Here is a 27,518-nt window from a genome sequence, read left to right on the forward strand (position 1 = left end):
CAAAGCGTGAAAGTTAGGAGACTTTATTCTTCAATTACAATCCACACAGAAAGTAGGTTATATAATGCCAGTGCACATTTTTATTACAATGAAGACAGAAGTTAGGAGTGACAATTACTACAGTTTCATAGATGCTTTAGCAGATCCAGTGAGCCAGCTGAGGATGAGAGGTTGCACAAAGAGACCCAAGTAAACGTGACAGAGGTGACAGATGAGGCACAGTGCAGCGGCCCCTGCGGTCAGTGGGAGCGATCCAGCTGGTGCTTCCCTCCCATCCTCAAGTCTGGGCCTTACAGGCATCCCGCAGCTGCGTGTGAGCACACAGGTCCCATACTGAGCCCCACCACGTATCTGACACACAGAAAACTCACGGAAGATTGCAGTGAGAGGCTTAAACAGCTTACTAGCAATAGTTCTTTTTCCCGCCAATAGCTACTAAACCTGTGCTGTCTTCTTCAGCTTTACAATTAAAAAAATAGTGACTCGCCAGAAACTGGCACTCCAGATTCATCCCTGTTTGATTCTTCAGCAGAATATTGCTCTTTGCGTTTCTTCAGAAATCCCCATGCGAGTCTGGGAAAGATACTGGCAGAGGACAGAAATTCTCCTTGCAAATGCTTCATCAGCTGAAGCAATCTCCTTTTCTCATTTTTACTATTCTCAGACACCGTAAGGCCTTATAACAACATCACATACGTTTCAGAAAGGCATTCCACTCTTGTGAAAGATTTCTTTTAAAATCTGCCATTAAAAATACTAAAATGTGACACTAGCTTGAGATCAATGGTATAAGGAAGAAAAATGGGACTGATTAAAACGAGGCATTTAAAAAAAAACACAACCCTTTTTCTTATTTAAAAAAGGAAAACTAGGTTTTAAGATACTACAAAGTTCAAGAGTACAAAAATATGTACCTTTTAGAAATACCCAAGCCTATGATCACATAAAATAAGTATCAACTTAATATAAAAATCTTCATAAAAATATGGCCACCTATATTTAACCAAGTCCTCAAACCTGTCCTACGCTGATATAAAGGCTTTGTTGAGAAATTTAGTTACGTCTAAACAGCTATTCTATAGATTAACTTTGTAATAAGTAAAAACAAGATTAAATACTGCTGTTATTAGAGAAATTCCAGCTTGAGAAGGGATGAGAACATCAGGGGTCACAGGATAATGGTTGCCTCATGCCACATTACATTTATGGCAAAAGCATAACTGCAGAATATTAATATGAAAGTAAATAGTATTTCCGCATCCCGAAGAGCAGCTTGAAATAATTGCACAAGTTCCTTGCATTTAAATGTTATAAAGCTTTATATTTGTGCTTGAACTTACAGGGAGAGCCTCACTCCTGTGCCAAGTGCCAGCACAAGACAACTTGCCATGAACTTCACGTTAGAGAGGAGACAGTGTGCTTTCGTTGGCCCTTACAGAAGGTGAATCATGGCTAATTGTTAATTATTGAGGATAAAAATCAGTCTACTAGGTCTGATAGACTTTATGTGGCCAAGAAGTGCATGCACAGCCAATAAATAGAAAAATAAAAGATATTATACTTTTTTCAAACTACGCAGTGTTCATAAAACAGTAGTAGCACAACTCTAAGTTCTACATTTGAGTTTTCATTCAATCTAGCTTTGCTGAACTTTTAAAAAATGCATATATAACCTGTAGGATTTCAAAAACAAAACACTGGCTTTGTTGGCTTTTTTTTTGTTTTGAAAAAACTGTGGTCCCAAATTAGCCCTTTTTCATTTTTAACAGCTGGAGGTCAACATCTCCGGTACAGAAAATCAGCTTTTTGCAAGCATCAAATCCCCTTTAAATTTGTAAATGGTACAAAGGTTTTGCAGAGGCTTTTGAAATTGCAATGAGCTTTCTCTGAAGGTACAGAACAATGTGGTATATATTCAAAGGAGAAATTAAATGCTTTGAAAAAAACCCCAAAAGATCTAAAAAACTGCTTATGCCAATATACCATAAAAAACCTGAAAGCTAAAACTGCATCGCATGTTTGGATAGGATCATTGACTTGCTACAGCCTGTGTTTCTTTTGAAAGCGGGCATGGCCCATCAGAAGGTCAGCAAGCTATAGTCCTTACCCGGTGTTAAAGGCTTTCCCCCATCCCCAGAGGCACTGAACATTCATGAAGCCCAAGGATTTCGGCAGGCTCAGGCTTTATGAAAAAGCATCAGCTTTTACAGGGACAAGTGGATCAGAAGTGGATCCCAGGTCCTGGGAAAAGCAAGCGACATCAAAAGATACTCCGATGTCTTGTTTAAAAAACATGTCCGTACAGTGAAGTCTATGTCTGCCTTGCTACAACTAAATTCTGATCCCACTTAGTCTATCAGGCTTTGGTCACAGATTTCAAAGGAGGCCGGGATCTTTCCTTTAGGGGCACGTGCTGAGATTTTCAAAGACAGACACGCAGCTCCCCTTCATCCAGTCAATACGTACAGTGAGAAAAAAACACCAGCATTACGTTTGCTATCTTTTTTTTCCTGAAGCAGCTTTCATTGAGTACCTCACTGACTGGAATCATTGCTGTATTATTCCTAAGGCTCATTTCTAGCTTACTCCTCGAATCGTGTTTAGCACAGGCAGGCCCCCATTTCTCAACAGGGACTGTATCTGCTGACAAAGCCCAGGTATCAGGACACTGAATTACAGACTAAGAGTCCTATGGGAGTAGACAGCATCTGTTCAGTAAACCATGTATTTGGGTACAGTAGCACAAGGGATAACAACTGTGGTGCAGTAGCATTGACTGTTGGGTTTTGTTTGTTTTCCTCTGGCAGAAAATGCATTTTGAAAAGATCTTGTTCTTCTTTCAGCCCCTCTGAGAGTGTGCATCCTTCTTCACAAGGGTGTTACCAGAATTTTAGGACTCTCCTTTGAATTCCTAATGCCAGTGGTTTGTTGCCCATTTCTGAAACTGAAAGCAAGTAAAAGACTGAGAAGCTAGAGAACATTTTACAGGGTGTCATATCAGACACTTTGCCCTCCCAATTAGCACTGCTAAAATAACCACGTTACACTGCTAATACAAACATTAGAAAAAAAACCAAGTGCGATGTAAAATATGCCTTTCCGGATGGCAGAAGCACTGCAGCAAACAACACATGGAACGTGAACATAATTCAGTGACTGTAATTCAGTTACTTTAGTCTGTTTATGCAAGAAGCCTGCAAAGGGAATCTGGTTTGACGCTAGGATTTCTAGCTACAGTTCATCAACTCCAAAGCTGAAAAGCCATAGGTCAGACATATGAGAAGTCCCTTATTGTGATAAACAGCAGCATGCCCTTCTCAAGGAACCTGGCCCAAGAATTCTTCTTATTCTGGAAGCATAATGACAGCTCCTTATACCGACCAGGGATTAGATACAGGCAATTCCAGCTTTTTCAAGCTATTATTGCTTATAAGGGCAAATTCTGTTCCAGTACAAATTCTCAGTAAGCTGGATGGTAGCTATGCAGCTGCACTTGGCTAATTCAGTTTCCCTCTGCTGCTCCCAAGAATTTTCCTCCCATGATCCTACTCGCAAATACTGGCCATCTCCACTGCGCCAGCACTGTAATGTACGCGCACGGATTTCAGTGGAGATGTTTGCTCAGGGTACCCTAAATAGCAATGGTGGTGAGGGAAGAGAACTGTCGTTGCTTACAGCTAAACCAAATAAACCAGGAAAAAAGCTGTCCTGGCATGTCTCTAGCCTCCCAAATTAAAGAGGCTAGACTATTGAAATCCTGTGTTCAATTTGGAGCAGTACTTAATGAACTTACACTGAAAGAGTAAAGTGTTTTGTAATGTAAATCATCCCACTAAATGAATAGTTTAAATAAAGAGTTAAGGAGAGTGAATGATATAAGAGGATGGAAAGTGTTGGGAGATATGAAGCAACAGCCTCAAAGTGATGTGAAGGTCAGCCTTGATTTGTGAGTCCCCACTTTCAAGCACATCAGCTCTCAGGTTCAGAGATTCTGGAGAAACTGCATAATGTCAATTTCAAATTAACAACCAAAAAAAAAAATCTAAAAGGCACTTTGAAAGCTTTGATATTTTGCAGTGGATCTGATGAAATGTTTACTGATTGTGAAAAAGGACTATGTAGAAAGAGGTCCTGAATTCTTGTGAAGCATGGGATGAATGAAAGCCGCCTTACCATTTCACCTTCAGCATGTGCTCAAAGCTCTCAGGCAGGGGATTGCCGTAGCTCTCTGGGAGAAACAGGGTAAGGATCCCGATCAACACAGTCAGGCTTCCCATCAGGATATATGGTAGGAATCTGTCGTAGGCACCTGACAGAACACAGGACATTACACCAGTACTTATATGTCCACAATCAATGAACTCGTGTAAAATTAATTGCTGTTACACAGAATTAATTTGGAATAATTAGCTGAAATTTTCATAAATACCAAAGGTGAATCCAAAACTGAGCTACATCTGGTATCTGCTAGCAAACAAAGGGTTTTTTCCATTTTAAAATGACAACATACGCCCTAGGATGGTCATCACCTACCATCAGTTTCATGCCATCCCCCACGTTTGTGTGGCGGTTAATAGGTTTTTTTGTACATTTTCAACTAGGATAGCCAACATCTTTGCAAGGTACAGCTCTGCTGGGATTACTGCTGGAGTCTTCAGTACTACACTGTAATCTGGAACCAAATCCTCACTTAAATAATTCAATGTGAGGGAATAAAAATGCTCATAAGCAACAAAGCTGCCGGGGATTGTGCATCCTGCTGATCTCGTGCAAAAGATGGGAAGAGACTGATGGCAGCTGAACAGGCCACTTTCAGACTAATGGGCCATTCACGATGGAATCCTTCAATACCTTCCTTATTACAAAGGGAGAAAGCATCAGGCCTCCCATGACAGATAAGAGGCTCTGACCTTGGTCTACTCAGAATATTATTTTGGACTAGAAGGCAGTGGCCCCTGCCACCAGCCTGAAGCTAGTGCACAAGTGGGCAGGATGCAAGATCTTCAAATCACAATAGCACAGCAATGAAAAGGTCTTTCAGTAAAGGGATTAGCTAGGAATTAAAGTATTTAAGGTAGAGAAAGTACTAAACTGGACTTGACAGTTTTATTTTTCAGTTGGGATAGAGCAGTATGCTTTATAATGTATGGAATAAACTAGGATTAAAGTGAAGACCCTGGGTATTTCACATAGAGCCAAAGTTTGTGATTTGATCTCGTCTGTATTCATGAGCTGGATGAACTGCAAGGTCCTAATTTAGCTGTACAACTATCAGCAGCTGATGAGTTTCTCCTAAAACCTCCTAAAGTTTAGGAACCTATTCTGATGGCTGGAACAAGATTTTTTAAAGGCTGAGCTTATGGAAACCTGGGAGGAAAAAAAAAAACCAACAGTAAAAACTTTATTCTGTCTACATTTCTCTATTACTGTTACCTGTGCTGCAACGGAGACTGAAGACCTTAAGGAGCATCAGTCATGCTGTCCCTTTTACTTTACATTTGGACTGTACAAGTATGAAATAAAGACATTTTCATCATTTTTGGTACAGTGTGTTACAGTCACACTGGAATGTAGAGGTGAGACAACAGATAGTAGTCTTCTCTCCTCTTTTCTGGCATGGTGAACCAGCATTAACCCCTTAGAATACACCAGCAATGCTCCGCCAGAGTCAGCAGTCACACTCATTTTGTATCAAAGGTCTGAACAGAAAGCAAAACTCGTTAGGTGCAGGGGAAAGCTGCATCGGGTCCAGTGATGGCAGAAGGAAATAAATCATGTGCGAGTGAAAGAAACAGGAAACTGAGCACTGGACTGAGCAGCTGGTATTCACAGATACTTCCACCCTTAATCCTCTAATCTCTCTCACCCTTTACTACCTGCAACACGAGGATCATTTCTGTGTACTTTTTAAAAAAAAAAAAAAAAAGATTTATCAATTAATATTTGTGCAAAATTTGATGGTAGTGAGTGTCAAAAAAAAGCCTATGAGGAAATCAGCAATTCTCCTTACAGAAGGAGGCATGAACAGTAAGAAAAAGCAAAATGAGTGCCGAGGTGCTTGGTTTAATAACTAAAAAAAAATCAGTTCATGAAGGTCACAATTAAACACACTCTTGTGCTGCTTAATCTGCATGTTTTTCATGTATTGCTTTAGAGAGCACAGATTCAGGGGATGTTTGGATTCCTGCCTGGTTCATCTGCTCCTGATATACCCATCTCGGGATGCGCATGAAGAGTACCATGCAATGAACTTCCTACTGGCGCTTACTTGCTAGATTGCTTCTTGTCACGCTCTCCTGGGAAACTAATTGATGTCCCAGGGGTAATGCCCATGGCCAAGATGTGACCAATTATCATCCCAGCCACTCCGCTTGCACAGTTTATAAACACCGGACCAGCTCGGACCCACTCCAGTGCTTTACGAACGGTCCCTAGCCTCAATAAAGGAAAAAAGTGCCTGATTCTTTTGTGAAACCCAAGGAGCTCTGCTTCATTTCTACAGTTTTCGACAGTGAACTCAGACCCAAGATGAGGGAAGGGACTTAAAGCTGAGCCTGCACTGCAGAAGCTCCGATAACTTTTCTGGGCAGTTGTGTAGTGCAAGGCAAGAAATACGCAAGATGTCTCACCCAGGTAAACAAAGTAAGGAGCAATGATGCTGCCCAGCCTGGAAGCCATGGAAGTAGCTCCGACTGCCATGTTTCGCACTAGCGTTGGGTATAGCTCCACATTGTAGACATAAAGCATTGAAAACGCAGCTGTGATGCCAAATTTTCCAAGCATCACCAGGCCAACAGACAGGACATTAAAATCTGGAGGAGAAAAAATAAAATCAAGGTGAATAAACAACACCCTGTGCTTATTACTTGTATTTCTTCTACATCCCAAAGATCATATCACTGTTTTTTTCCTAGCGTTGTGAGTTTGTTTTTTTTTTTTTAATTAAACAATGTATTAGCCCCTAGATGACTTGGCTCCAGACTTCCCACTGAGCGTAATGTAGATGCTCAGGTTATTTTGTACTTCTCAGATTTTGGTCCTCTCCCAGTAAAACAGCATTCTTGAAATGGAACAAAATTCTGGATTATACAACAACAAAGCACAAGCTTAAATCCACCCCTTTTTCACAAAAACCTGTGGAGATTTACACACAGTGAAAGCTGGAAGACTCACAGGTTTTTTTAGCCTCTATGCTCAACCAGATAAATCACAGTACACTTTTGGCTCTCATTTTAGAAGCTGGTCCCCTGGACTATAAAAAGCTCAGTAATTTGACACAATAAATGACAGCCGTGCATGACTCAGCATATACATATGCATATAAAAAAACCCCCACGGCTGGAGGTGATCAGCATAAACTTGACCTCAAATTCTAGATCTGATTGTGGTTTCCAGCAATTTTACAGAACTATTAGATAGTACCATAAAATATTTCTAACGTTTTATATACTTAAGTCATGTATTGAATCTTGTACCTGCAGGAACCAGCTGAATGAAGAGGACAACACCTCCCCCTAAAAACAAGGTGCCAGATAAGGAGTAGCGCCGAGGGAGGGAGCGGAGGAGAAGCCAGGCAATCACGTAAGCTGGAACTTCAATAATAGCCGAGAGGAAACAGTTGACGTAGGCATTTCCATGCCAGTTTGGAGTGCTGAGGGACAGGCCAAAGTAACCAACTGACGTGAAAAACCTGAGAAAAGCAATAAAACCAAATGATTCCAGGTGGTCTCTGAATGCCTCCACTGTTGCCTCAGATGTTGTTACAAAAATAGGATGTCGCAACGCATCGCCACAGACATCGTGGCTTAAAAAAAATCTCAGTGGCAACCCCATCTTTCTAATTCTGTCATCCCTTCCAGTGATCATATCCACAGCGGCTTGAAGAGACCTCTGACTTCTCTGTCCTTCCTGCATACACTATACCAAGTAAAAGGCTTTGTGGAAGTCGTTCACAAAGGCTTTTCACTGCAATGGACTCATTAACGGCACAATGAAATAACTCTTGAAAGCTTCCCATGCCAACTACAGTCCTACTTGTAGCCAACTCCAGTGACAGGATCTCCCACCCTCAGCAGTTCCGTTACATCTTATTTAATCTTCATGAGAGAGCTGGATGTTCGGGTTTCAAATCTCAAGAATGCCTCACTATGGCATGCCAAGTGTGCTAGCCAGTTCCTTTCTGCTGGGGGACATAAGTACAGAAAAGGGTCCCAGTTTGTCTATATGGTATTATTGGGTCCTCATTCCTCGTGGCTGCCCAGGCAGGGACCAGGATCTCACTGAGATGGGCACTGCACAGAAACAGGACAAAAACGCTGGCCATGGGTCTGGTTCTTGTTATGTTACTGAGCTGCTGCCTCTGCTTCAAGAAGGACATTTCTCTTCAAATAGAGATTAGAGAGATGGGAGCTTCTTAAAAAAAAAAAAACAAACAAAAGCAACAGAATTTAAAATACACAAGTTGTTACATATAGTTTCCTAACTATTTTACATTTGAGTTGAGGCTACTGTCTCCATACTCTTGTGTATTAATGCAGTGCGGGTGCAAGGACATCGAAGGCCATGTACTGGCCAAGGACCGTGTGTAGATGGGCTCCGAGGCTGAGACTTATTATCTAAACCTGTGGCATGTGCCCTCAAATCAGAAATTGTTCTATTGCCTGGGTACTTTAGGAATACACATTTCCTTACCACAAAAGTAATGACATAATAGTAATAGTTGCAATGTTTCGGGTTCGAAATAGGTCCAGAAGGATAGCCTTCTGCTGCTGCTGAGGCTTCGAATCCTGCATCTGAAGGAAAAAGGAAAACAAAACCAAAAAAATTCCCACACACCTAAGAGCAAAACAACCTCTGCATACCCACAAGTTTGGGCAGTTATGAAGTTACGACTCTATCAGGGGATAACTAGCCAGCCCAAGGGCCACTTCTGCACCAGGGAGGGTGGTCCTTAGGTAGAGCTTGTCTCTGCACCCAGCTGTACTCCGCGGTAGTTTCCAGTTCTTTGTTAAAAAAAAGGTGGCACTGCACCATGCTGCCTAATTAAAAAGGAGTATCAGCTGACAAGAAAGATGCATTAACACTTCCTTAAGGATCTAACACAGTACTTCCAGGAGTAACCACATTACCAAAGGCGTTTTTCTGTGCACTGTCCACTCAAGTCTCTTCTATTAAACCTTCACAAACGGTGTGAAATAAATGCAAAGATTGCCCTGTTTTGCTGCCTATTTGCCGGTGCCCTGCCGGGGAGGGGGACGGATGGCAGAGTCAGCGTGGTGGCCAGGGCGCATCATGGGAGCATCCACCACCCCAGATCGGAGACGGAGGGTCCATTTTGAAGCTTGAAGCAGGAATCTTCTGAATGGCGTAAGGGTGCATGGAGAACCCTCGCCCCGGTGAAGCCAGTACTCGCAGCCAGGCTCCCCCTCAAGCCCAAAGAGTGAACTGCCCTGGACCTCCCTATGGAGATTTCCCTTCCTAGGAAGAGAGGATGGTTTCTGAGGAATGTCTTTCTAGCATTCCAAGGAATGTCTTCCCTCTTCAATTGGGGACTTAATGTGCAAACACCATTCTCAGGCTTTTGTGGACAGACACTTTGGCACGCGAGATTCCCTTGGAGTAAAGGACAGCCGAGCCGCTGCTTGGTCTCAAAAATATGCAGGAGTGATGAAAACTCATGTACTGGAGCTGAAAAAGTCATGTCCAGTATGAAAGACATCCGAACTCTGGCTGTGAAGTAAGGAAAGTGCTTTTCCATGGTTTCTGTAGGATGAGCTTCCCATAGCTGCAACATGCACTTCAGTTTACACTAGAACATACACTTGGAAAAGAGATCTTCAGCAGCCCAACCAAAATTTAAGCGTGACACTCAAGAGATGGATCCTGCCCACAGGAGATGTAGTATGCACCATCTCTCTCCTGCAGATACCGCAAAGGAGCACGTGGTGCTTTGCTTTCTGTTCTATCAGGAGACATCAGGAGACATAAAACACAGGTGCTAGTATAACGCAGTAAGGCAAGATCTGGCATACAGACACGTGGTTATTGCTGACGCAAGGCTGGAAGCGTTGCTGGTTTCTTTGCACAAGAAAAATGTCTGTGCCTCTTCAGCCGGAGCTCCGGAGAGGGCAGAGCCACTAGAGGGGGAGATGAGCACAAGAACCAGCCGTCCGACTGCAGCCATGCTGCTCCCCCGCTTGCCAGGCTTTCTCCTTTTAACGAATAAATATGAAATACAAGAGGAAAACAGGCCTGAAGAAGAGCTTAATGTTCTTCACTGCCTTCACTACAGTCACGCTTTTCAAGTGCCCTTGTAGCACTCGGGTGCTTTGGCTGGTTTGTGCAACCTGAGGAGTCCCTCGGGGGACAGCAGCCCCGGCACACATGGGTGCTGATTTAGGGTCCCCCGCGCAGCCCCCCGCGAAGGGCTGCTGTTAAACTGCACATCGCTAATACCGCGCCAAGTTGAAACGGGGACAAACACGTCTTCCTCGGGTCTTGTCAGTGCCCAAAGGATGAAGCAATCTGGGTCACCCTTGCTCTGAAAACCACAACCAACCACTGCTGAGGAAAAGAATTTTACTGTAAAAAACAAACAAATAAAAACCCCCTCTGCCTTCTCATTTTGAACTCGCTAACCCAGCACTTACCTCACACCAACAGTCACTGCCAGCCTCTAAGAGCTGCTGGTGCAAACCACTTCTCTGCTGGCATTTCCCAACAAGTCAACTGGCCAAAGGGGGAAACTGGCGGCGCGGTAAAGTACCAGGACGTATGAAACATACCTCCGCGGTGTCGAAAAGCACGTCTGGGGCTGGAACACCATTTATTTTTGCAGCCTTTCGGATAATAACTTCTGCCTCCTTATATCTTCCCTGGGAGATCAGCCACCGAGGGGATTCAGGAATGATCCTGCAATAAGTTTCAGAATAAATGACTCAACATTTTCACAAAAGTAAAAAGTTATTAAAAACACATGTATCATTTTTATGAGTTACGCTCTCGTCTCACAGATTGCTTGCAGCAGAAGACAGTCAGCCCAGAAGCATGTGGGCAATGTAATTCATGGATTTGTCCCGTTGGGATCAGTGGGAGAATTCAAATATATGGGACACGTTTATTCTCGTGCTGAAGTAGATGCACGCTTGGGACCTTGTCCCGGGAAAAAATTCCTTATTTTTTAAGGAATAATTGATGTCCACCAGAAGAAAACAGATGTCACCAGATAGACAGCAAAGACGGGGGTAGGTTAACCAGCATTGAGCAAAAATATTCTTAGGAAACTGCACACAATGTGGAAATGCTTTAAATATGCACAGGGTATATTTAAAGCCTCTGTGTCATAGGAATCTTATATACAAACCTCACAATTTTACCACAACTCTGAGGCAGGCTCTCCCAGGCAGAGGAGAGTGGCAGTGTCCCCTTGCAGAGTTGATGACATTTTCTAATTAATTCCAGGCACGTGTTGAGTGAATTAACACCGAACACAGGACAGAAAATCTCACTCTTCCTTAGCTAAATCCTTTGATCTTAACAGATGCTACCTGCCTCCCTTTAGCCAGCAGCACTTTTTCCTCTCCTTGGAAAAAAGCAGGTCAGACACTCCTTTTCTGATGAACTCCCTAAAGGACTGACCCAAAGCAATGTCAACAGTTTCGAGCGTCAGATGATTTCTATCAGATCGTTCAACCAGTAACGTGACTTTCTGTGAGGTGAGCTGTCTCCACTGCTCTTCTTCGTGGGCAAGCTGAGGAACACAAGACTGCAGAGACGATGCTGCGAACCTTCTGGAGAATTTGGAAGAGGAATGAATAAAAGAGCAACTATGGCACGGAGCAGTGGGATGTGCAAGTCACATCACCCGTAGAAGCAGTGGGTCCAGATGCCCAAACGCCAGCTAATACCAATCTGCCTCGGCAGAGCTTTGCCAGTGCACCTTGCTCCCCATCTACCACCACATTAGCCCCAGACTGGAAGTGCCATCTGTGGAAATTTTTGGCTTGCTTTACGATGTATGCTCTTGAAAAGCATGGAAATTCCCACCAAATAAATTTCAAAGCAGGACTCCGAAGTCATGCCTTGGGGACAAATTTCAAATGCCTCATAGTGCCTGTTCTATAGCAGACATCTGAGAGGCTTCCACCCAAAACCAACCTCCCCAAAGAGCAGCTGCTTGGTGCAGAGGGAAATGCTGCTGTGTTGAAGGAGTTTGAAACATTTCAAGTTAAATAAGCAAACTGACCCTTAAACAGAGTCAGATTATCTTTAAAATCACATGATAGCAGAGGTGGAGCTGAAAACCATTTTAAAGGTTTGGTTTGGTTTGAAGACTAACATTAAAAAAAACCAAAACCCCAAAAAACCCCAAACCAAAACCATCAGCAGAGACTTCTGACAAGAGTGAGATCTGCAGGAGGTCTTTTAGACTATAGAAGAGTGGGTCTAAATCACTTAACTATTATAAAGACATTAATCTCTTACTTATAGGTATAACTCTTCCAAGATAATAGGAAGAAAGGAGTTCCCCAGATAAGACTAATATGAAAGGAAGGAACTCTTTTTGTTGTATAAGAGTGTGAGTGATACCTTGCCTTTCCCTTCCTATTTTCTAAACACTTCTCTTCAGAAAACAAGATGACCAAGGCAGCAACAGAACAAGGATATCTGCCCTTCTTCAATGCTTCTGTCCAGCTGAGAAGAGCAGGGAGTTTTCCTAAATTGTTTTCTCAGTCCCCCAGGTCAGAGCAACCATGAGCAAGTGAGGGTGCACCCCCATGTTCACCAGTGCATTAAAGGAGGGGTGGGTGAGTGCAGTGGAAAGATGAAAGAAAACATGGACTCAGCCACCAAGAAGACAGCGTGGGATGGCTCAGAGGAGCAAGGTAAGGAAAAGCCAACCTTTGGCTTAGCCGGACAAAGTTACTATGGGCTGAAGGACCTCACAAATCAAAACCCTGTTCCAGCAGCCAAAGCAAAGCCTGGGAGGACACAGGCTCCTGGCACGCAGAGCCTGTGGGAGAGGGCTGGCCCGGTGAGCTCTGCCAGCAAACGCCTCTGCTTAACGGCATCTAGTGCAATGAACTGCTTAATGACATCGAGTGCAATAAAGTGCCAGCTGCTGCATGCCGAGTGAACAGGCTCAGCCTTTCACTGAGATTTTAGTACCGATCAGCAGGTGAATCCGCATTTACAAACCACTTAAAGAAAAAAGCAAGGAAGAAAAGTTAGAATGAATCACCCAGTGGTACTATGGGGGTAAACCTAGAGGCGGTTAACAGTTTCCAGAGTTAGGAGTCAAATACAGAATTCCCAAGCTGCTCTGGAAAGCTGGTAAAAAAGTGGCTTCAGGCACAGGACCAGCACCAGCGAGGCTCTGCAGGTAGTTGACTTAAAACTGGCAAAAAAACCCCAAACAAAAAATCCCCCCCAACTCCCACCTCAAGGCAAAGCCTCCTCACATGGCAAATAGAAAAAAAAACCAAAGAGGAGAAACGAGACCCCCCCCGACACCCTGCCATTACCCAGCACCCGGTGTGGAAGAGCATCAGGCGGGGAGGGGAGGTGGGGAGCGTGGCCTCGCGGCGCGGGGGCACTCACCACCAGAGCGGGATGCAGAACAGCCCCGGGACAGTGAGCGCCAGCAGCAGCATCCGCCAGTCTCTGATGAAGTAAGCAAACAGTGGCAGCAACATGTAGCCAATTGCAAAAAATATGCAAACTCCTAATGTAGAGAATATAATACGAACTGATTTGCCAAGAATTTCTGTTCCTGTTTAAAACAAGGGAGGTTGGATTAGCATTTTAAGTCTTTCTTTTCAATCATGACTAAATACTTTACTGCATTTACAAAAAAGTAAGCTGAACAATCTTAGAAAAGAGCAGTTTCTCTTATAATACTTAAAGGCACACTGCCATGGAGTAATGGTCCAAGAGATGATCATCATCACAGTGATACTAATCTGGTGGGAGATTCCTCCAGATTTTTGTTGTGCATCTCCCCTGGAGCTGCCATTGAAGCACCCGTGAGACCAGCACCATTGGGCCCTAGCAGGCCAGCAGTCTGATACAGAACCGTTTTCAATGCTAAACATAGTTGTAATGGCAACATCTGCAGTTTCTATGTTATTACCATCAGTATTTGTTCACAGATCTAGCAGAGGATTCAGAGACCCACGGTTCAGCGAGTTCTCCTCTATTGCAAAGGTTGGCAAAGTAAAAGAGAAACAACTGACAGTGTCCTTTGAACGAAGTCTTCTTGTTCACATCTGCTGGGAGTTTAAATGAGCGGGGAACAGAAAATGAAGGCTACCCTGTGGAAGGGCGCAATGAACCCTCTGTGGTTTGCTCCAAGGACACCAGGATGAATGAATCCCAGTACCAGCTGATGGAGCGCCCAGTCCGGCTCCCACCCGCGGTCGGAGGCGGATGCGCATGTAAAGGCATGAAGCCGCTGCGGTACCGGCAGTACCACGGGGACGGGACTGAGCCTGCTGGTCAGCTACTGCGTACTTGCAAACAGGCTGAGCTTGGAGTGGAAGAGTTTATGTCACATTTTTTGTCCTCTGTGTCAGCCTAGGAACATGCACCCGGACAGTTAAAGCAGCTCAGCTGATGGGCAGTAACTTGAATGTATGTTTAAAGCCCAAATGTTGCTTGGCACTGCAGTACTTCCCCGCAGCAGTGCATCCCATAGGTTCCAGCTGCATTAAACAGCTTACAATGTCCTCTCCTCGTGGGAGGGACTGAGCAGAGAGGATTTCAGTTATCTCCATTAGCCTCATTTCCAAAATACCGAGCTCCACGACTGTACACTAACGCCAGCCAAACTATTGGGTGAACTGAAAGAGTTGTGAGGAACTGAAGGAGCTTCACTCCTCCCTGGTCCTTTTTCCTGCCTGGCAAATCTGCTTCTGTCCTACCCAGCGGTTTGTGGCATAGCAGAGGAGACCTGGGCTGCTGTGCTGCCCCGCAACGCCAGCACCAGCGATAGCAGAGGTCACCTGCAGCACAGCACAGACCCACCCAGTACAGAAAAGCTGCTGGGATTATCGGGGACCTTCAGATGAAGGAGTGACTTCTGTTTGCTTTGATTAATGCATTGTCTGAGACAGATAAGGGCAGGCATGGGGAATGGCCGGCAGACTTTCAGGAGCCTTCTCAACATGCTTGGCTAGGACATAGCCTGCTCCCCCACTTAACCCACTTGGGATTTAAGGTGCAATTCATTGCTGAGCACTTCTGGAGGACAGCAGGTCTGTGGATGACAGACTGACATGGGTGCTTCGGGATGAAAGGATGGGAATGTACAGTGAGGTGGGAACAAATTTCACGTTTATTTTTTGGAACAGAAGGCTGGAATGTCGGACGGCACATCACGGGCTGTGGGACACAACCAGGGAAGATGCCATCTTCTAATAATGCTACTGCTCCAATAGCCAGGCAGCAGTCAAAGAAAGCATCCTACAACCACTGCATCAAACACAGCCTGGCGGCAATCTAATATCTAGTAATAAAAATTGAGACTGTTGTAAGCCTTCAAGAGCACCTAATTTCTTTTCCAATAAAATACCTAGCCACTGATTAACAAAATCCACGGACACCCTCAGGTCTCCCTCACTTCTCGTTGACCTCTCGCACAGGGAGGCCACAGAGGTTCAGATGTTGAAAGCTGGAATGACAGGAGAAACCTGTGCTCAAGTGGCCACTTGAAAAAAACCCCCTACTTGGGGATGGAAGGTGCCAGGGCTGCAGCACAGCCAGCGTCAACGGGGACTTTGTACGTGCTGGTGTCACTGCTCCCCTCCCGAACACAGGTCACAGCCCTGACCGCCATCGGACGAAGCAAGGGAAGCTTCTCCAGTGCATCCATAATCAGGATGGGCTTTCTTAAGGAGTTACGTTTCTTTTCGTGAGTATATTCTACTATCCAGCACCTCTGTCGTGTGCGGCTTCCTGGAAGCTCCTGGGTTTGCCTTGCCACGGGCAGAGGTTGGGGCACTCGTCGGGGCACGCTGACCACGCGGCTACGCAATGTAGGGTGGGAAGGGCCATCCTCCGTTAGTGCCTCCCTCCTTACCAATGATGACGGCTGATGACTCACTTAAATTAGGAAGCTAATGTCTAAGTTATTTTAGATTAATCCTGCCCTTAGTAACAGCCTTAAGGCTGCCGGGGGAATGGCCAGCACAAGAAGTGCCCGAGGCACCTGCCTCTCTGCTCCCAGGGAGTCATCGCTGCCGCAACAACTCTACAGAAAACAGGATGGCAGAAGAGACAACACAAGGGGCAGAGTGCCCTCAAACTGCAGCCGTCCAATTAAACAAACCTAACATTGCTTCAGGAGACCCAGTCCTATCTCTCAGCAGCGGGGACATTTGGCCAGTGGGGTGCTCTGGACCCCTGGCAGCTTTGCCTCTGCCCAGTGCTGACGCAGCATCCCGATCTGCATCCACATTCCTGGGGGAGCTGCAGAGCTAAATTCCTGCCTGATCAGCTCCCACACCCCTATTAGAGGGACTCATGCTACACAAATCCCATGTGCTTCCAAGAGGATTTTCAGCCAAGCCAGCGCTCCTGACCCAGCACCATACCTCCCAGCCTCCCCACGATGGGTGTTCGCTCTGGCTCCGTCAACTCCGCACAAGAGTTAACTACCAGGACGGAGGGAGCAGTGGCGGTGGCAATGGCAAGGGATCTCCCCACTGACAGCCTGACCTACCTAATCCTCCCTCCGCCACGTGCAGCGGTGACACGATGCCGTATCCCCTCCATAGCACTGATTTCATATCATGCTCTTCTGCTCTATTTTTTCCCCATTAAAGCCTCATGGGGTACGAAAGAACAACATTAGTATAGGGTTCTAATTTAGACTAGTTCACGTTACAATCTACAAATTGTAATTTTGACACCATTGGTTTAAAAGCTGACATAAACGTATACATGCGTATTTTAAAGATAGCTCTTGCAAATCCCAGCTCCTCCACAAGGCCTGCATCAGTCGTCCCAGTAATTCACCTGTGCAGTTGCCTTTCCCGAAAACCCCGTGACTAGCGAGAGACTCTGTGGGGTCACCTTCCCCTTGGGGTCCCCCCTTCCCTGCAGGGACCCCGGGCAGCGACTGCAGCTGTGCAGCCTCCCCGCGACCACTGGCTCTTTCTTCCTTAAAAAACAAAACAAACCTTGGCCTCTAAAATTAGGGACTTTATCACTAACCTCAGCACCAAGACTGGTGACTTTATGGCTAATGGGGCTTTGACACCCACCCAGCTCCTCCGCTCGGTCCCCCCACGTGTTCGCCGTGCCTGGAAATGCTGGTTTGTTCCAAGGTTTGGCACCCAGGTATGCACCGACTCCTCTGCAAAGGGGCGGAGAGGCAGGGAGGAACCCGAATGCCTTCTCTGTCTCAGACCTGCCTCTTTTGATAACAAACCCCGAATGCTTCCTGGAACGTCTTCTCCAAAGAGGAGGGAAATGGAAGTTTATTTAGAGGTTTCCTGCTCTCATCTTTTTCTCTAAACCTGTAGGAAGTGTAGGCTTGAAGCATCCAAGAGGAAAAAAAAAATCATACTGGTCTAAATTAGGAATTGTACCAGTGAGGATTTACCGATGTCTAATTAAATGATGCAAGGTCAGAGGAAAAAAAAATAACAGTACATTAAGCAAGCATTTAATCTAATGCAGACATATTCATACCCAGTATGAAGGCCACCACGTAGTTAGAGATCTGTCCCATCCCCACTATGAGAAAGAGCACTGTGAACATCTCCCAGCTTGTGGAGAAGATCTGCAGGAAGCTGAAGCCAGTCTGCACGGCCATCGTCAAGAAAAGGATATTCTTCCTGCCAAACCTTTTGCAAAAGATAAAGATTATTATTGAAACAGCATTTATTTATGGAGCTATATAAGGGCTATATAAGAGAGCATGAGGGAGCACAAATATCCAACCTCAAGAGATGAGGCTTAGAACAACCTGAAGTTTCATTCATTTTAAAGAATTTTGTTTATCATTTTCATAAGCACTAAAAAAAAATAAGTAAAATTTCCAAGACCCAGGAAATAAACCAAGAAGAAAAATTAAGAGCAGAAACTTCAGGGAGCCACTAGACAGGGACTAAAGAAATTAGACAACAGTACATAAGTGAGAGACACCAGAAGATTGCAAGCCACGTAGCCGGAAGTTAGGAAATGATGGTGTTTAGGCTACTGGCATCTATACATTGCAACACCATTACACTTTGAATCTGTTAAATAGCTTTATCAACTGGTTTCAGTCTCTCTGCGTTGCCATACACATTGCACCCTTTCTCTCACCCACTTGTCTGCATTAGAAGCACGTAGCATTTTCTTACGAAAAAGTAAGAGCAAGCTTATGTACGGGTTTGCACGCCCGCGTGCTGGCCCAGGGCACGCTGCCCTCTGCACGGATGCTGCACGGGCCGCATCGCCGGTTGCCTACAGCAGCCCTTCCCTTAGGAAAGGTTTCTGCAGCAGCACAGGGGAAACGGCTCAGGTACAGGCTCAGAACATACCCCCTTACTGACAAACCATTAAAAAAAAATAATTCAACAAATAGCTCATGTCAGAAGGCGACCGGGCTGTCGGGCAGGCTGACCGGCCGTGCTGCCGCCGGGGCACCCACACTTTCTCAGATGCTCCCAGTGGGCACATGGCACCAGCAGGATTTAGTGATTATCTCGTCTCCCTTTCAAACAGTAACACTGACTGACTTCTGCACTGGGGGCAGGAGTCAGGAGATTAGATTCGAATCACATGGAATTTAATGCTGGCGGCTTTAGGATTAAGACTCCCATTGAGTTTTGAAACCCCTCTGCTAAACACCCAGAGGAGCGCTGAAACTCTTATGAATTCCTCATTAATAGGCAGCAATCAAAGCAGTATTTGAGACCCTGCCATAATGATATGGAAGAAAAGGCTAAGGGATGTATAAAGAGGGAAGCAGAGACTCACAGCAGGAACATACATTGTGCATTTGACGCTTGTAAGACCAGAACTTCAATACTGCTGAGATAATTGTCAAGTACCTATAGTGTTTTCTTGATATTTTGCATCTACTCAGTTAGATGGTATGACATGATTGCTATCCATTTACAGATTATCTTTTTTTCTTCTTCTTGCATATGCTTACTTTATTTCCAGCAAACCATCTCTTCTACGCAGACCTTCCATTCAAAGAACAAGTTTGTATCCTGCAGTTCTAAGAATGGACTGTCAGTTAATATGTGACAAAGAACAACATCTTTTAAACTACTAAAAAGGCCGGATAAAGAAACAAATGTGGTCAAGAAGCGAAAACCACCACACCAGTCTGCAAAGCAGCCATATGGGCTCCTTGCAGAGATCAGCTCTTGGTCTCCTAAAGTGCCCAAGAGGCAGTAATCCTACGCCTGGGGTAAATCAAGATTGGGATTTTTGAAAAAGCCAGGCCAGTTACCTAATTTTGATCAAAACTCAGAGAACTGGTCATTTAACTCCCTTACGCCTCTTCAGAACGAACGCATCAGCCGTGGCACCGGGTCTGCCCTGCGCTGCCCACGGGCGGAGCGGGAGCAGCGGCGTTACCTGTCTGAGAGCTGCCCCGAGACGAAGGAGCCGATGAGGACCCCCACGAAGAAGAGGGAGGTGGTCAGCGGGGCTTTCCAGTCGTCCTCGCACACCAGGTTCCACTGCAAGAGAAGGGCCCGCGCTCAGACGCAGCCGCAACGCCGCACTGAGCCTCATCCAGGCACAGGGGTTACTGGCTGGAGACACACACATTTCCATGCAATTTAATGTCGTTTCCCCACACCTGCATTTCCACCCATCGCTGGCACCAGCAATGTTTTCACAGCGAAGGTCGCTGCCGGAACGCCCTGCTTAAAGCACAAAAAAAAAAGAGAAAGCGGTTGCCTCCCCAGGCAAGCCCCATCAGGCCGAACCACCGGCAGCTGTCTGACGGGACCCCATCACTTCTGAAGTGGGTGAGCGGCCAGCAATGCCAAACCCGATGGGCAGTCGGTGTGTGCAGCCCGGGGGCTGCCCTGGCCCCGTTTCCAGCACAATCTCCCCACCACACGCCCGTCAGGCCCCCCGACACCCAGGACCTGGCTGCCCATGGCCCGAGATGCTCCCCACCAGAAAAGCAGAGTGACAGAGATGGGTGGGAGACTGCCCCATCCCTGGCTAGGGGTGCTTTTCAGTTTACCTGACCCGTGCCAACACAAAAACTGCTGCATTTCTCTAATTTCTGGATTCAACAAGACATATGTAAGAAGATGCACAGAATAAAATCTCTTTTCCCGTGCTGACGTGTTTCTAAATTCCTTTCCATCCTCACAACCTGCAGGGCTGACTCACTGCCCATCACTCAGCCTCGCGACCGGACCCGGCTGGGGCTGGAGGCTTAGGACAGGAGCCAATGTGGAAACTTCCACCTAAAGCCACTCGTAACCCAGACAAGGTTTAAAAAAATAAAAACAGCATCATGAGTCTCTGTCCACTGAGGTTACGGCTGAGTATGTTTCTGTCATGGCTTGCTCCTGTCCCAGTGACTAATCTCCTGGTTAGGGGATGCCTGCCAGGAGCACTTACGGATAGACTTCAAACATGTCAGTCTCAGATTAGATAATTCTTCCACAAAGGTAAACTAATTAGATCACAGATCAAAGTATAGCATAATTTCAATAATTAGGCATGCTATCAGGGAGCGGGGACATCGCCCGCACCAGCGCTCACCCTGTGTGCGGGGAACGGACGGGCCAAGCCGTCTCGGCAAGCGATGGCCGAACCCAGGCAACGGCAGGGGCAGCGGAGCAGAAACCTCCCCTCCGGGCTGCTCAGGCTCCTCAGCTCAGCTGCAGGCAACAAAAAGGAGCAACTTTTGCATTACAAAGAGACCCAGATGCCATCTGACAGCACTGCGAGTCCTGCCAAAACCAAACCGAACAACCGGTGGGTCGGTAGCCGGGCTTCACTTCTGCTGCTGCTGCAGGACAAGCAGAAGTAAACTCCAAAGCAAGGGGGGATCTGGTGTGGTTCGATGCAGTTTGCTCTGGACCATAATTTAGGAAAGAGATGCTATCAATGCCTGTTTTCAGGCAGAATGAAGGTATGCTGCCAGCGGTGGGGAGCCGGGTACCTCTGCCCCGCTGCCCAGCTCGCAAAGTAACACCAGCTACAGGACAAAAAGAGATTAATTGAGCTTCAAAACGCAGCCCATGCCTCTTCCTGAGAAACACACAGAGTCTTTAAGACGGGAACGTGGAGATTTGAGGACTGAAACGTGCCTCCAGTACTTAAATCTGATTAATAACAAAAAGAAACCTACGGCAGCCATTTCTGTAAAGTATTTTCACATCGCCGCTGGGAAGGGAGAGGTGGTGAGGCGTGGGCTGGCCTGGGCGTGCACCTGCCTTTATCTTCGCTGTATTTGATAAGGTGGATGGGAGTGTGCGGGTCCGTAGGGCTCTGATATGTTTAAGGATGCTAGTCGTGAAAAATATATGCAGGGTTCAGTTTCACATGTCAAAGAAAACTGAGATTTCTGTAAATAATTTTGGTGGAAATCAAGCCCCCTATTTAAAACAAAGAAAAATTCAGCTTCAGGAAACACAACATTAAAAGCAAGAGTTTCTTTACACAGTGCAAGCAGGGAAGAAGGAAAGGCAGCAGAGGGGCAGCTTCTGCAAGCTGTGGGAGCCTCGGCGGCTCTGTGCCAGCCGGGCTCACCCGGCCCCCACGCTACGGAGACATTTTGCCACGTCCTCCTGCACCTCCCTTTCCCCGCTCTGGGAAAGCTGGTGACTAACGAGGTGGCAGAATTTGCAGACAATACAGACTATTATTAATTATTCAGGCACTGAGCACCCAGCTCTGGGGCTGCCAGTGCAGTCCCTGCTCCCGGACCTTCAGACTTCAGTCGCTCGAGGTTAAGGGTTAGCGTTTTTAAAATGCCTCCACTGTGCCAAAGGCACTTTGGCTGCAAAATAAACCCAGCTAAAGAATAACTTGCCCATTGAACTGAGTTGCTTCCTCTGTTTCCTTGGTGCCAAATGCTGTTCACCCTACCTTTTCCCATGACATACTGCACAGACAGCAAAATTTCACCATACAGGGTTGAGTCTTTAAAATTTGCGGGATGTGGTAAGCAGCACGCAGCAGCCAGTTGGCTGCAGAGTGGTCGCTGTCTGCAGGGACTTGCTGTATTTGACCAGAAAACACACAATCACATCAAATCCATCCGACTCCAAGTATACCTGAAGCTATTGAGTGAAAAAACCATGCCGCCTATTTAGATCCAATACCACACACAGCACGTCGGACCTGGGTGATGATCTATACAGCCCTACTCTATAGGTACATCTCGGCTTCTCCCAAAAGCCAGCCTCCCCTCCCCAAAGGTGTTCGCTCTGACAGAGGCTCAAGCCCTAGTGCTGCACAGTGATCAAGCATGCGTCGACATGGTAAGGTATCACTCATGCTTGAATTTATAGGGCTTTAAGGTATTCATTGCACGCTGACTCCTCGCAAGTGGTACTAAATGAAATTTAACTTATTTGACCTCTTCCTCAGAGGCTGCATCCATCACAGCCGGCACTGAGCACACCATGGGCACAGGAGCTACAGCCCAGCCACAGCTAAACTACCTACAGCTACAACTTCCAAACTGTCTGTACTGGAATAATTATTCATTAACCAGAAAATGAGTAATTCTGTAATGTCCCTCGCTAAGCATACTGGAGAGCAAAGTTCATGTAAGCTTCCAAGGAAGCCCTCTGAAGGCTAGGAATAAGAGCTGCCCAAGAAGAACACCGTTAAATCACTTTATTACCATCAAATCCCTCCAACCCTTTCCCATAAGCTACCGGCTCCTGGAAGAGCCAATTCTGCCAGGCGTTGCCAGTGGGAATGCTATGGATGGAGAGGCTTCCTGAAAAACTGAAACTGCTGGAGAAGGTGCTCTGGCTGCCCAAAGTGACCTGCTGCCTGAGTTCTCAATCAGAAATCACTAATTAACCATCCTGAGTATCAGCCCATTCACATCAGAGAAGAAAACACTAGTGGAGCCCCATGTAAATGGCCGAGGCTGTAAACCAGAGAAAATCTGACCTTGTTTCTAAGAGTAAATCTGAAGATGAACAGCTCAAGAGATATTAAAAAATCTTCACCGGTTGCCCTGACTGGAGCAGGGTGAGCTGCACCCTCTGTGCTGTACCCCGGGCACCGAGTCCAGCAACGAGACCGGCTCCGCTCGGTGCACGAGTGACGAGCACAGATACTTCCATGCCAAAGCGCAGGGTGGGCTACCAGGGTTGGGTAGGGCTGCTCACCGCTGCTGGAAAAAGCCATAAGGGAACAGAAAACTCCTTCAGACGCCTTCAAACCACAGCAATTCATATCCAGCTTCTCACCTCTGCCAGTCCCTAAAGCTTCTGGTTTCTGCCTTCACTGAGAAGTCAGTGCCAGGGCTGGGACAGGGGGGCTGAGCAGGGTGACCCAGGCGAGGGGCGAGCAGCCCCAGCAAAGCCTTCGGCACTCGCTCTGCCCTTCGCAGGGATCTTGCAGTGGTGTCTGGGGTACGTGCCATGCCTTGGTGGCAGGGAGCAGCCCAGCAAGTGTGTCCCCAGGGAGCTGGGGAGAGGCACTGGAAGACAACCTGGCTCAAGGGAATTAACTGGATGCTAATGCCCCGCGCTGGAGAGCAAAACTGGTGCTTGTGCTTGAACCTGTAATTGTGGTCAGATCTGAGCACCGTTAGCTGGAATTAAAACACAAGTAGGTTAAGTTCCAGACAAAAAAAACCCCAACATAACAAAAATACATACGTTAATGTCTAAATTAATTTCAAAGCACAGATGGTAGAACGTGGAGGGGGTGGCGAGAGAAAAGCAACCCAGCTTTGGGATCAGGATCTGCTAGATCAGCTCAAGCCCTCTTGTACAACTGCAGGGAACACTGACCCAGCGCAGTGGCCACCTGCTTCGATGGAAACCAGTGATTTTACGTTGGGACAACTCGAGGAGCTGCAGCAGATGGGAGCTGCTCTGCAGGCAGGGGAAGGTGGCTGGGCCAAGGGGCTCCTGCACCCCGGGTGCCTGCCAAGGGGTCCGGCTGAGCCCCGCAAAGCAAAAGGAAACCCTGCAGCCTCCTCATCTCGGCCACGGGATCACACCTAACTCCACGCTGACCCCACATTTGCACTTGCTCATCATTACACTTATAGACTCATTCTTATCACCCTGCCTGACGATCACCTTTTTCACCTGTGCTGTGGACACATTCACTTTTCCACCATCATCTCCATTTTAAGACCAAGCAGATGGCTGAGTTTGGGATCCTCTGTTCCTAGGGTTTAGCATGTCCCCGCAGATCAAGTAACACTAGTGCTGAGCTGGCATCTCCCAGCCTGTTCCTTTCAAGCAGCAATAACAACAGGATTTGATGCAACAGCATGAATCAAATAAAACTGCCAGCGCTTAATCCTGTACCATCAAGTTTTGCTCCTCAATTGAGTTCTTGAACCGAAGAGGTTTTTTCACTGAGCTTTCCTGATGGCATGTCCTGGCTTGTCATTCCTAATACGGAGAAAAATGTTGGGTACAAACGCAATCATCTCAAATTTAACTGAGCTGCTTCTTTTCAGTTTCGTCAGCACCCGTTTTCCTTGTTTTAAAACCAAATTCTGTATTTTTTCCAAATGTCCATGACAATTTTAAAACAAAACAAGTACCCTTCTCTTCCATCTGGCTTACAGATGGCAACCTGGCACTTGGTTTCCATCTCTGAACGTGCTATTGCCTCTCTGGCATGCCCCAGGCCCCGTGGCAAACCCCACTGCTGCGTCCTGTCCAAATCTGGCCCCAAAGCATGTTTGGCATCTGTCAACTGGCATCTGCCAACACAAGTTGTTTGCTGCTCATTAAGAAGGAATAGCATTTCTCCTCCTTTTGCTGCATTTACTGTCTCCCTCAGAGGAACTGCTAACTCCAAACCACAGATTACGAGTTCATGACCGCCCCGGGATAATCCGGCCTCCTTCTGGCAGCGAGCGCCGCGGCACTGCGGGTGCCGACGGTGGCTACCAGGCATCTGCCACGGGGTCATGCCAGCCCCTGGGTTACGGCCGGGCATGTCTGCATGCAGCACGTGGGCTGCAGCCAGGCTGCCGCTACAGCTCACCCACGGCCAGGAGCGGGGTGAGCGTCCCAAACACCCCTTGCCTTGATTTGGTGTTGTGAGGGATCCCCGGCGACTGAACACATCTGCCAGCACACATGGCGAGACACGCACGCATGGGCGTCACATACACCCATGGCTTTGCTTAGGGCACGCAAGAGGCGGCTGGCGTCCCCTGCCCGCGTCCTGCCCTCCCCTAGCCTGGAGCTGTTCCCCTGTTCCCCGCTCGCCTCCCTCCCCGCATGCTTCAGTGCAGCTGAGCCCGTGCCTGCACACCCCTGGCACACACCCTGACCGTGCCCCCATGTCCCCGGGGCACAGACCCTGACCGTGCCCCCGTGTCCCTGGGGCACAGACCCGCAGCCATGCGTCTCTCGGTCAGGACCTTTCCTGGCTGTGCCCCTGTGTAACATTCTTTGGTGGCAGACGTTGCTGCTGAGTCACAGGGACTCGAGACAAGGGCCAGACACCCGCTCCCTGCCACGCCATGCACCCCGAGCGTGAGCCATCGGCGCATGAGCGGGGCGTCCCTCGGCTACCTGGGGCACGCTGCTCAGCCAAACAACTGCGGTGCCCACCAGCTGCCAAACCCAGACACGGGCTGGGGTGAGGCTGAGCCCGTTATTCCTTTAACCTGCTAACACAACACAAAAGAGCAGCAGCAACCTTGCAGCTTTAGGAGAATCATGTTTTCCTTCTCTACCAGAGCTCCGTGCTTCCTGCCAGCGTGGGCAGACAGACAGACAGCGAGTCCCTGCCGCGGCACCACAGAGCGCAGCCAGAAAACCCAAACAAGTGCTTACATGACCCGTCACTGTTGAGGTTCCCACAAGACACCCTGTACAAATGATGCCATTGTACAGTCTTAAAAACCAAGCCAACAGCTTGGCCACAGCCTGGGGGCCAGGCTCGCGCAGGAGCCTGCTGCAGCAAGCCGGGCGCGCTGCAGACCGCAGGCAGCTCCCACGGCACCTGCCTCGCACCAACCCACCGCCGACGGCCACCAAAGCCACCGGCACGGCTGGCAGCATTGGCACAGGGTGCTGGGACCAGCAAGGGCCCACCGCTGCTCTAGACCCAGCCAGGCTGTTTGTGTGTTTACCAGAAAGTGTCGATGTCCCCATCCAAAGTGACACTGGGAACATCAGATGGAAAGTTTACCGGGGCGGTCAGCGTGCCGGCAGAAGGAAACTATTGGGCTTCTATTTTCAGCCTTTGCCTCCTCCTCCACAGGAAAACCCTCTCCAAACAAAACAACCTGAAGTTTCAATGGAAAACACAGCCAAGATAATAAGGACGGGCAGCTCCTCCCGGGGCCGTTCACCCCACGTATCCCTCCCTCTCCCCATAGCATCGCTTCCACCGTGACCCTTTCCCACAGGCACTTGACCCGCTGGTTGCTGCCCCCTGTTCACCCCTCTCCAAGGCAGAACTACCCCCCCCCAAAGCCCTGGCACAGCCCGGCCGGGCACAGCCTCTCCCGCGGGGCACCGGCGCGGGGGCGGGGGGGCTTCGCGGCCGCGCACCTCTGTGACGATGGTGGAGCGGTAGACGTCGCGGCTGTACTCCCAGCCGTCCAGGCACGGCTCCTGCTCCAGCGACCCCAGCTCCACGTCGGAGCCGGGCCGCAGCCCCAGCGCCGAGAAGTTGGCGAGCGCGGCCAGGCGGTAGCGGCGGCAGCGGCTCGGCGCCGCCCGCCCGCCCTGCAGCTCCAGCGGGATGCTGGCGTTGCGCCACTCGCCGCTCAGGTTGGCCCCGCGGGGCACGGCGCACCGGTGCTCGGGGGTGCCGGCCAGGAAGACGGCCGACATCCCGTTGAAGCCGTTGGGGACGATGCTGGCGCTGAGGAGGAAGAAGACGAGCCGCTGAAAGCGGCCCCACTCGCCCAGGAAGGCGGTGGCCGCATCGTAGTCGCGCATGGCGCGGCGCGGCTCTTCCGCGGCTCTGCGCGCACCGCGGACGCTCCGCGCGGCGGCTCCGCCCCGCCCGGCCCGGCCCGGCCCCCCGCGGAGGCGGTGCGTCCCGGCGGGCGGAGCGGGGTGGAGGGGGGATGCTGCCGGCCCCGGGCACCGCCGGGCCCTCCGCCCCGCAGCATCCCGGGAGCCTTCCCCCGGGGCCGGAGGGCACACCTCGGCACCCACGTTTGCCCGGCAACCGGCTCCGAGCTTTCCAAGGAGGCGTTTTCCGTTTTTGCACCGAGAATATTTCACACAGATTTATTTCAAGTCGCTCCCGGCGGCAGGCTCGGGGACCCGCGGCCATCACGGGGGCGGGCAGGGCTGCGCCGGTACCGGCAGCTCGGCATCCGCGCCCGGCCGTCATGGGGGTTGGGATGGGGCGGGCTG

The 27,518-nt window shown here is 48.2% G+C and overlaps 1 protein-coding gene across 1 annotated transcript; it reads right to left on the reverse strand.

The window, feature by feature from the left end:
* Positions 1-53: 53 nt before the first annotated feature.
* Positions 54-27,141, reverse strand: SLC22A4 (solute carrier family 22 member 4). Its single transcript, XM_075164528.1, has 10 exons — positions 26,700-27,141; positions 19,582-19,685; positions 17,695-17,849; positions 13,600-13,771; positions 10,785-10,911; positions 8,692-8,792; positions 7,476-7,690; positions 6,630-6,812; positions 4,174-4,309; positions 54-2,944 (listed from the first exon to the last, which is right to left on the reverse strand). The coding sequence occupies exons 1-10, from the start codon at positions 27,090-27,092 to the stop codon at positions 2,869-2,871; spliced, it is 1,662 nt and encodes a 553-aa protein (XP_075020629.1). The 5' UTR covers positions 27,093-27,141; the 3' UTR covers positions 54-2,868.
* Between the last annotated feature and the right edge of the window lie 377 nt (positions 27,142-27,518).

This window comes from Calonectris borealis, chromosome 15 (assembly GCF_964195595.1).
Source record: "Calonectris borealis chromosome 15, bCalBor7.hap1.2, whole genome shotgun sequence".
NCBI lineage: Eukaryota > Metazoa > Chordata > Aves > Procellariiformes > Procellariidae > Calonectris > Calonectris borealis.

Coding starts and splice junctions, on each gene's coding strand:
- SLC22A4 (XM_075164528.1), bottom strand. CDS start 27,092: ATGCGCGACTACGATGCGGCCACCGCCTTCCTGGGCGAGTGGGGCCGC. Junction 8,793..10,784: donor TGCTTTTCGACACCGCGGAG/GTATGTTTCATA, acceptor TTTTTCCTTCAG/ATGCAGGATTCGAAGCCTCA. Junction 4,310..6,629: donor TCCTTACTTTGTTTACCTGG/GTGAGACATCTT, acceptor GTGTTCTGTCAG/GTGCCTACGACAGATTCCTA.